General features: G+C 40.9%; 2 protein-coding genes across 2 annotated transcripts in view; one reads left to right on the top strand and one right to left on the bottom strand.

Moving 5' to 3' along the window:
- ace (angiotensin I converting enzyme (peptidyl-dipeptidase A) 1) overlaps positions 1 to 2,547 on the top strand; it is a 15,518-nt gene extending 12,971 nt beyond the window's left edge. The window contains exons 14-15 of the mRNA XM_010795596.1: positions 390 to 574; positions 2,026 to 2,547. Of these exons, the coding sequence (XP_010793898.1) occupies positions 390 to 574; positions 2,026 to 2,048 (208 nt within the window). The 3' untranslated portion in view covers positions 2,049 to 2,547. The remainder of the gene's footprint in view (positions 1 to 389; positions 575 to 2,025) is intronic.
- A 1,238-nt stretch (positions 2,548 to 3,785) lies between these two features.
- The window catches only part of itga3b (integrin, alpha 3b), a 30,958-nt gene continuing 24,779 nt past the window's right edge, over positions 3,786 to 9,964 (bottom strand). The window contains exons 15-25 of the mRNA XM_010795595.1: positions 9,458 to 9,631; positions 9,283 to 9,362; positions 9,031 to 9,108; positions 8,789 to 8,891; positions 8,310 to 8,486; positions 7,196 to 7,327; positions 6,610 to 6,723; positions 6,403 to 6,501; positions 5,993 to 6,118; positions 5,630 to 5,788; positions 3,786 to 5,275 (exon numbers count right to left, since the gene is read on the bottom strand). Coding sequence (XP_010793897.1) covers positions 5,678 to 5,788; positions 5,993 to 6,118; positions 6,403 to 6,501; positions 6,610 to 6,723; positions 7,196 to 7,327; positions 8,310 to 8,486; positions 8,789 to 8,891; positions 9,031 to 9,108; positions 9,283 to 9,362; positions 9,458 to 9,631 — 1,194 coding nt within the window. The 3' untranslated portion in view covers positions 3,786 to 5,275; positions 5,630 to 5,677. The remainder of the gene's footprint in view (positions 5,276 to 5,629; positions 5,789 to 5,992; positions 6,119 to 6,402; positions 6,502 to 6,609; positions 6,724 to 7,195; positions 7,328 to 8,309; positions 8,487 to 8,788; positions 8,892 to 9,030; positions 9,109 to 9,282; positions 9,363 to 9,457; positions 9,632 to 9,964) is intronic.

The following is a 9,964-nucleotide window of genomic DNA, read 5'->3' as shown; positions in this document are numbered from 1 at the left end:
GAGCATTGTGTTCTTTTTAACCAAATCTCTCTCAGAGGGGCGTGGGGAGGGGCTCCTTATTTTCATCTAAAGTAACAGACAGAGAATCAGCACTTTGGAAACAGGGCTGAAACAGAGGGGATTATGGGATGCTGCAATTATCTGTTTGGTGTTTGGAGCCAAACACTTCAGAGACATGATGTGTATATAACTGAGACCTATAATATATTGATGAAAAACAGTATAATTGGGGACCTTTAAAATGAATATTGTGTTTATTTAGTTCCATAAAGTATTTATCAGTGCAGGCAGCTGGTGAAAACATGATCCATGCCAAGTGTTTAATTATCTCTCGAACACACTCCTGCTACTGATCTTCCTCTCTGACCCTCTCTGTGTTGTCCCTGCAGTAATGTGATGAAGTTGGGCTTCAGCAAGCCCTGGCCCGAGGCGATGAGCATGATCACCGGCCAGCCAAAAATGAGTGCCCAGCCTCTCATGGAGTATTTCGAACCGCTCATTAAATGGCTGGACGAAGAGAACAACAAGAACCAAGATATTCGTGGGTGGCCCGAGTACGACTGGAAACCAAAAAGTAAGTCCAAGACGTCCATCCATCCACATGCTTTGACACTTCCACAGAAACGTGAATAAAAGCACAATCATGTAGGCAGCTGCTCTGGGTTAAAGATGTTTTCCAATCACCAAGCCAAATGATTTTTGAAATCCTTCCCAGAAATAAAAGGCATAATGTTTTCTCGCAGAGGCAATAGTTTTGTTTTTCTCCTTGTCTGTGGCTTGCAGTGAAATCAATATTCTGCTCCTCTTGTTTTACTGATGAGGTCGTGCTGAAAAGATGTTTGCAGATTAGATTGATGAGATTCTAACCAACAAGAGAGCGCAAGGAAAAGATAAATGGGAAAAAGAAAACAGCTGCAGATCAAAGGAGAGATATACTGAATTCAGATGAATAATTAATTGTTGAAGAAAGAATATAATAAAGATTGTCTCCTCACACTGTGTATAAAGGGGTGTAAATAAACATGACTTTTTTCATTGTTATGCACAGTACTTTGGAGACAGATGTTAGTTTTTAACCTCGTTAAACTTATTTTTTTATGTCAGTTTCAACAACAGTGTGATCGAAACAAAGCATCAAAATATGTTGAATAAACAAAAGATATGTAACGGCCTCAGGAGTCTACAGATTAAAGGTGGGGTAGTTAATTCACTTCAGAAACACTTTTTGTTATATTCCATGGAATGCTCTTAACATCCCGATAGCAATGAATATATGAAATGCTTTGACAATAAATACATAAATCTGTGGGAGCCGTGGTACCTGCCTGTCAGCCTTCCGTCTGTGCACAAACTTATCTCGTGCCCTCATTGGTCATGATGAGCGCCATCTATAGCCTCAGGGTCTGGGGGGGTCCGAAAACCAGTCAGTATCTGGTGTGACCACCATTTGTCTCACGCAGTGCAACACATCTCCTTCGCATAGAGTTGATCAGGTTGTTGATTGTGGCCTGTGGAATGTTGGTCCACTCCTCTTCAATGGCTGTGCCAAGTTGCTGGATATTGGCAGGAACTGGAACACGCTGTCGTATACGCCGATCCAGAGCATCCCAAACATGCTCAATGGGTGACATGTTAGGGTTAGGGTTAGGGTTTAACCCTAGGGTTTTCTGACCCCCCAAATAAAGCAAAACTGCACTTTCAGAGTGGCCTTTTATTGTGGCCAGCCTAAGGCACACCTGTGCAATAATCATGCTGTCTAATCAGCATCTTGATATGCCACACCTGTGAGGTGGGATGGATTATCTCGGCAAAGGAGAAGTGCTCACTATCAGAGATTTTTTCAGATTTGTGAACAATATTTGAGAGAAATGGTTATTTTGTGTATATAGAAAATGTTTTAGATCTTTGAGTTCATCTGGTGAAAAATGGGAGCAAAAACAAAAGTGTTGCATTTATATTTTTGTTCAGTGTAAGTAGCCAAATAACTTGCTAAATAGATTATTTCTGTCTTTGTTGTGTGTCCAGCAGGTGAGTTAAATTTTCCGTAATAAAGTGCTTTCTGGTCTGAGTGTGGACGGTGCTCTGCGTGGGCCCAGTTGGTCGGGGTGTCGTGGGTCGTTGGTTCGCCACCTCTATTGGGCTACAAGTTCAGGAAGTCAAAAAGGATCTGGAGTCCTCATCCACAATGGAGCTAAAGCAAAAGGGATAATCATCAGTGGTGGCTAACTGTTGCTGCACAGAGTACCACTCATGTGACATCAGTGTTCTGGACAGTCACTTGATGAAATTGCTTTCTTTTTGGTCGGCCTTTATCTAGTCTTTGTATATTTGTTGATACATTTGGAGTTGAAATAATTTTTTGCCTATGCAAAAGAAACATTACAATTTTTGTATTATTTGCAATATTTGAATGGTCGCGGAAACGGTTAGAGGAAAATGATTTAAATGAATGTGTGTACGTTCATTGATTGCTTTGTGGAATTATTGATTGTTTTTTTCTCTCTTGCCTGAGTCCTTTGCATTTTTCTACTATAAATACTTAAATATTGTTCATACTGTGTACGTACGTCTTGTTCAAGATAAAACGTTTATGCACAGAGTAGGGTTGATAAAACATATTTTATACATAGAAAATAGCTGAGTCAAAGAGTTAGTGCATTCAAATTACTACATTTTCGACTTACTATCCAGGGGTCAGGGCAACCTTTCTGATATGAAATCGAGAATTATCAACGGGGGGGTTGAGGAGCTTGACGCTCGGTGAATATCAGCCGGGGGCGGGGACGGGGGCCTCGCCTGCGGGAAGCAGTGTGTGGACCTGTCAACGAAACTTACCATTTACCATTTAAATAATTGGTTTAAACGGGATAATAATAAGGACATCGTCGTTCTGGGAGTTCTCCAGAACACAACATGTTATGATATTAGCGGTCATGCGAGTGAGATGAGATCGCTGTCCCTTTAAGAGAGAGACAGAGGTGTGGATTGTGCATGTGTGTGTGTGGATGGCAGAGCGACAGTGAGGGGGGAACGTGTGTATGTTTCTGGAAGTGAAACGAGGCACTGTGATGTATTTTGTGAAAAAGAAGAACAGCTAAATAAATGCAACGGCCTCCCAAGAAGAGCTCGCCTCTCTCCAGTCATTTAAGCTAAAGTGGGTTATTGCTGCTGCCCTCCTCGACTACGGTCTGGGAGCCGACAGGAAAGTTCAACACACAGATGGCCAGTCCGCCCCTTTGTAGCATATTATTTCGATGAGCAGATCGCCACTGGGCTTTCAACTAAAGACACAGCCGCGCAAAAATTGCGGCATTTGTACAGCGCCTACGTCAATTAGTGAAGTGCTTTCCTCCGTGGTGAAACGATCAGCACTGCACCACGGTGGAAAGCGGCAGAAAGTCAGCGGGGCTGCGTTGCGTGCATGGCTTCCTTCTGCAGGTAGACGCGCTCTGGCCGCGGTCTCGTTCAGGATCCGAAAATACAATTTAAATATTTTGCACACTTATTCCACTTATTCCTAGTGTGCCACTGGTTACGGTGCCGCGTGCCAATGCTGGCACGCGTGCCAGGGATTGCCGACCCCTGTACTATACTATGACTTGTTTCTACATAATATATTTTTGACGTTTCGATGTTGTCATTGAAGTCATTGATTTTGTTTCTTTATCTTTTGGGGAATTTTCTGCACTTTTACAATAGAGACATTTGGCATTGTTTGTTGGTGTTGTTCTTTGTTTAAACAAGATCTAATGGAAAACACAATGATAGCAATCCAACTGCAAAGGTTGTTAAAAACAATTTAATTACATTGAAACTGCACAGTAAAAAAACAACACCACGACAGAGAGCAGAGTTCGTGCATCGGTTTCAGCTGTCTGTCTTTACTCTCAGAGTGAATGCAGCCTCTGTAACGGCCGCAGACTGTGACTCTCAGGTAACGCAACACTCGGTCCCACCAGAGACTGTTCACTATGTTTTCTGGATCCCGTCCGTTTTCAGTGCTGCAGGTTGACCTCAATGGGGGCCACAGTGGCTTGGAAACAATCCAAGTGTCAACTTACTGTCTCATACAAAAATACAAAGCGTAGGGACATTAAACAACAAAGGCCAATGACATGAGCATTCATTCAAATAGTCAATTCACTGTCACCTGTCACTATGTACAATTTAAAATGTAGCTTTCCACACTTACAGTCTACAGACATATTATTGAATCCAGTGTCATGACTCCCTGTTTGTGATATTTTTTAAAGATAGGTTCTTTACTGTAATAACACAAGACAGTGTAATAAATAATAATCAAGTGTGCTCCAATCATCTCAACACATGTTGGCTAACTCTACATACAGACATGAAGCTATTGCTTTTCCACTTGTTGCAGGAGTGCTTGTATGAATCTTGACGTGGAATTTAATTAAAAACACGGGCTGTAAAATGTATAATTCACAAAGGAGTACCAATTGTTTCTCCGTACCTCTCAGTATTTATCAGGGAAATACTATTTCTACGTGGCATAAGGACACTTATTGGAGATCATTTCCACATGACTGTAAATACACTGACGAGGACATTCACATAAAGACACTCGTAGCAGAAGGGTCAATATATTCTAAGTGCAGTTCTCCTTTAATGACTGATGTAGGTTTAAAACCCTCACATAGCCTACAACTGCTGACCACAAAGTGATGCCTGTGGACAGAGCAGGAAAAATATCCACAATCACAGAGAACATCAATAGACTCTCTGATGGTGATGTTGGAAATAAACATGATGAATGATAAGCCACTTTGCTTGGATGACTCAGAAAGAAGAACAATGGAAACATACATGCAAACACTGTAATCAATTTACAATTTACTCTTGAATGCAACACCGATTCCAGCGCTGCATTAATAAAAAATACTTAACAAATGACAATCTCTGAAACAAACTGTCTAGTATATTGCACTGAGAAAGTTGATGAAATCTACCAAAAGTAAAAAAATAAAAATGGAATGCACCATCCACGATTGGTCCATGAATGTGGCTTGAACGGGCTAAATGTTCTTTGATTGGCCCGTATCAAACCTGTATAACTGTGAGAGTTTCAGGGCCCAAAGTAAAGGCCTCAGTAGTAGTAATGCTGCATCTCTGTCCAGTTGGTGATCCAATACTTTTTCTGCGGCTCCTCAAACTGAAATCCCAGATTGAACTGATACCGTTCTGCCTTGCGAATTCTCACCGCTTGGTGCTTTGGCATTATCCGGTAGTAGATGGCTCGCTTGAAGAATCCAAGCTGAAGGGAAAAAGAGAGAAGAAAAGAGGGAAGGTGACATTTAAAAGCATATAGAAAGCAGAAGAGCTTGGAAAATGTTAGGTGGAGAAGGATTCATCGGAGGAAAAGCAAGTTAAGCAACAGATAACCCCACGCTTAGACAGAACGGGAAGACAGATGAAGCATGGAAGACAAAAGTGTTTTAAAGTGAACGGCAGCGCATTAATAGCCTGAAAGGGAAGTAGAACCGATGTTAGGTACATACAAAAAGCAGACAAAAGGTTAAAGAGAAAGTTAAGTGGTAAGAGAGTTGAATCACAACCCAAGCTTAATTAATAGTATCCAGAGAAAATCCATTTGTAGGGTTGTCGTTACCCAAAAGCCCCACTGGTGTGTGTGCTGTTGGGGGACCCATGGGGGGCCTCAGTAGTCCTCGGTCAGCTTCTCTGTCTCAGAGGGCTGGATCTTCATCTCAGCCTTCTGGGCTTTGGCCTCATACATCTCCCTCCTGCTGGCCCTCTGGAAGAAGCCACACTGAGGGTGGAGGAGGAAGCGGAGGAGGAAGAAGATGGTGCATGGGGGGGGTAAATGAAAGGTTAGACTAAAGGCACGATATGGAGGCTTTAAATCAGATGAATGGGTCAACAGCTATCAAAAAGGGAAAAAATGTGTTGAGATTTAGGGCATGTACATCATGTTAAACAGTGAAATCCCTTCAGTACTGATCGGTAGTCTCACCTTCCATAGTATAAGGATGATTATTCCCAGTAGTAGAATTCCTGCTACAGCCGCAGAGATGATGATCCACAGCGGGAGCTCATAGGGCACCTCCACCCCCTCCAGAGGCTGGATTTCTACTGTGAACTACAAGAAAGAATCAGAATCAGAATCCCTTTATTAGTCCTACAGAGGGGACATTTGCAGCGTTACAGCAGGAAAGAGCCACAGACAGCTTAGTGTTGCATATCTTAAATGTGTTAAAAAAAAAAGTTTAAAAAAAAAAAAAGTTACAATATAATAAACAAACAACAATATGCTAAAAAAGTACTAAGTTATAATATAATAAACGATATGCTAAAAAAAGATAAAGGTGGAACGATTTAAGTAAAATCATCATCATCAGCATCATCTTCATTAACGTTACGCACCATGGTGGGCTCTATGTCCATCCTGATGGTTGGTTTATCTGTAATGAGCTTCAGAGTGGCTTGACCTCCGACTGTAATTTTCAGAGCGTGAGAAAAGTCCTGTGTGAGAAACACAACAAACACTCAGTGTGTAAATATAACGAAAAAGGAAGTCTTTCACAATTTTATTAAATTATTAATAATGTGTGTACTAGCTGCAGTGCTAACCTCTAGCATCGTGCTGTTCCACAACCGGGACTGGACATAAATCTTGGCTGAGTTGGTCATGTTGCGCAGCGGACAGGAAAACGTTACGCAGCGTGCCGTCCCCTTCGAGCATTCCTGCAACAAACAATGACATCTTTTATGTAACTACATACTATACCAAAACTAACATTACTTATAAGAATAATGGATGACATACAGTACTATGACGTTTTTAACATACTACATAATGACTTTTTTTCATTAACATATTATAATATGATTTTTTTTAATCACTTAATTCATCAAAAGTCTATACTGTCTTTTCTGCAACTTTTATTTTTAAAATGACATTTTTACCATTATTTTTTTTTTCAACATTTCACAATCACTTTTTTAGGATTTTTTTTACATACTATACTATAAACAAAAACACACTATATTGTTATAACACTATGACATGTTTTATGGCAAACCAATACAACTACATATACAGCAACAGTATACTGTATGTACACGATCTTAATAAGGATTTAAAAAATGTGTCTATGGAGCCCTTTATCATGTTGAATGGCAAATATACTCCATATAAGAGGGACCCATTTCTTACCAACAGGAAGGTCTCTTTGCGAGGAGAGAGTATTGTGATGGCTGCCTGAGGCTCAGTAATATATGGCCTTGCCGCATTAACATCATCCACCACGATCTCTCGTTTAATACGCTTTTGTCTGCTTCCTGCCAACTGGAGGACGACAGAGGGAGAAGGAAACATTAAAGAAGGAAGCAGATGAGACAGAGACATGACATCAGAGTACTTGTGGTGGTAATTACTGGTTTTGATAAAGACATTACCAAAGTCTTCTCAGAATAGCACTGTCATTTCTACTGCCTATATCCAGGCAGAACGCGTTATGACGTTCTATTTGTAGCTCTGTGAGGGCTGTAGCCTAAGTGCCACAGACGTTGTTTTCTTTTTAAACAAAATGTATTTCTGAACATCCGTGGTTTGGTTTTGATTCCATTTTCACACCCCTATTTTAACACTGACATTTATTCATAGAGGGCAAGCTGCTTCACTTCACACTGAACTCAGGAGCATTTAGAGCTCATGTAACAAGCCTGTTCTTAGCACAATAGGAAGAAAGTTAAAGTACACTTAGACTCACTCAATATCAGCCATCTCATAACAATTCTAGCTATTACAATACACAAAGATATCTGAGCAGTAATATCAACAAAAGTATACTTGAGTAACTCTCAACAGCGTTAGCAGCATTTTTACCTTAGTGTTTTGTTCCATTTAGCTAATGAGTTTAGCATGCTAACTTGCTCAATTTTATTTTAGAAAGGACAATGCAGACATACTAAATATCAAAAGGCTATGCCAGTAATCTAAGCTGGCATTAGCATTTAGCTAAAAGTGCTGATAGCATGGATTTATACAGTCCTGTTTTTGGTTCTAGCACACTTGTTACTAAAGCTAATAATTTGCTATTTATATGTACTGTTGACGAAATACAAAAAAGATAAAATGAGAAAATCATGTCATGTATCGAAGATTTAATATGAACCAAGGTTGTTTTCATGTGGTTCAGTGCTAGTTGAATAACGGTTTACATTCAGCATCTGCAGAGTCCATATTTTTGGTCATAAACACGTCATATGGTTCTTGGGGAAAAGGAGAATATTGTGGCTTTTAACAATCAAAAAGACAGGATCCTTACAGTTAGATTTAGCAGGTTGACCACTTCTCCAACAGGGTTACATTCCTCCTCCGATTCCCCTTTTACCACAATCTTGGTCAGGTACAGGAGCCACTTGCCGTTGGCTACCTCAAAGGGCCATTCGAACTCCACAGCCAGGGTCCCCATGTCTCCCAGAGGCTGTCCATTCATGTTCACCTGGTGGCAGCAACAACAAAAAAAGGTAACTTCAGAAGAAATCCAACAAATGGCGTGAAATAACAGTCAGAGCTTTACAGTGACTTTGCAACCCCTAAATAGTATCCACCCCTGGTCATGCTTACACCCAAAACCACGGCTTACGTAAAACAATGGCCCACACAATATTACACTTCTGAAGGATGAACATTTTGGCTTCAAAGACAGGGTGGAGATGAGGGAAATGTGGGAAGCAGTCATGTTATAGATGCAATATAACGTCCTGGAGGTCTAACATGGTCTCAGTGGTGGAGGTGACTCACATTGAAGGTGAACTCCACCAGACTGCCAACGTCACTCGCGTTGGCCATGGCTGACTCGCCCATCACCGTCCCACTGAATTGTGTTTGCACCATTGGGTTTGCTCTGGACGATGGAGAGGTACAAATAATTAAACACAAGAAAAAAATGATGTGGAAAAAAATGTAATGGGACAATTACTACTTCAGGGTGCATGGAATTTCTGTGCTCTTTACTGTATGTCATGTTAAGTAATGGGACTCACGTGGAAAAGGAGGGGCGGATGGTGTGTTCGATCAGCAGGGCCACAGGCAAAGGGGTCAGGTCATTCTGCTCACTAAGACTATAAAAACAAACCTTATTACAACATTGTGTACAAGTGCAATATTTGTAGAGTCCCTATGTTAAAGCCTCTAGCGCCAAAAGCGCAAAACTTTGAATTTGGCACTAAATAAAAAAGATAACACTAAAATATGGATTCAGCAAATATAATCGTGCATCATTCTTGAAAACGTACGTGGACAGAAGCAGCTCGGACTTAATCTCTTGTGTGTACAAATTGAATCCAGAGGTCTCAAAGCTGATGGCAAGTGTCACCTGATAATGGAAGAAACACAGCGAGAGGCTTCAAACTCTGCTTAGCACGGGAAACAAATCAACACTGATAAGATCAAATCATTTTCAAAACATACATTTTCATTGCCTTTAAGTGGATTCCCCAGCTCACACATCAATGTCTCCTGCAAACTGCATTGCACATCGTAATCCTGAATAAACATATTGAGAAAGTGAACAAAAGAGTAGCATAAGATGGGGGAACATACACAAAGAAAGGCCTGTAACATTGTAGTGTACCACATGGCATGTTTAAATTAGGGTTGCCAGAAACTGACCATGATCAAAATCGATTATTCGGCAGCCCTGGCGAATAATAATCGATTATTCGACCGACCGAAAAGAAAAAAAACTCAGACAAAAGGAATTCCGTTGTTTGTGTCATTTAACTTCCTTTGGACTTGTAAGTTCGAAATAGTTCCATGAGGAGGAACTCTTTTTACCTGCCGCTTTATTCATCTTTAGTCGCACGTGTGAGGGAGAGGGGGGGTGGGGGCGGGGTCGGTGTGTAGCGTGCTGCAGCAGCAGTCTGCTCTGCACGCAGGCTTCCTCCAAGTTTACAGTAAAAAAAACTGGTGGTGTGA

Source organism: Notothenia coriiceps, unplaced genomic scaffold (genome assembly GCF_000735185.1).
Source record: "Notothenia coriiceps isolate Sejong01 unplaced genomic scaffold, NC01 NC01_scaffold00037246, whole genome shotgun sequence".
Taxonomy (NCBI): domain Eukaryota; kingdom Metazoa; phylum Chordata; class Actinopteri; order Perciformes; family Nototheniidae; genus Notothenia; species Notothenia coriiceps.
Note: the sequence above shows the minus strand (reverse complement) of the source record. Positions and strands in the feature narration are given on the sequence as shown.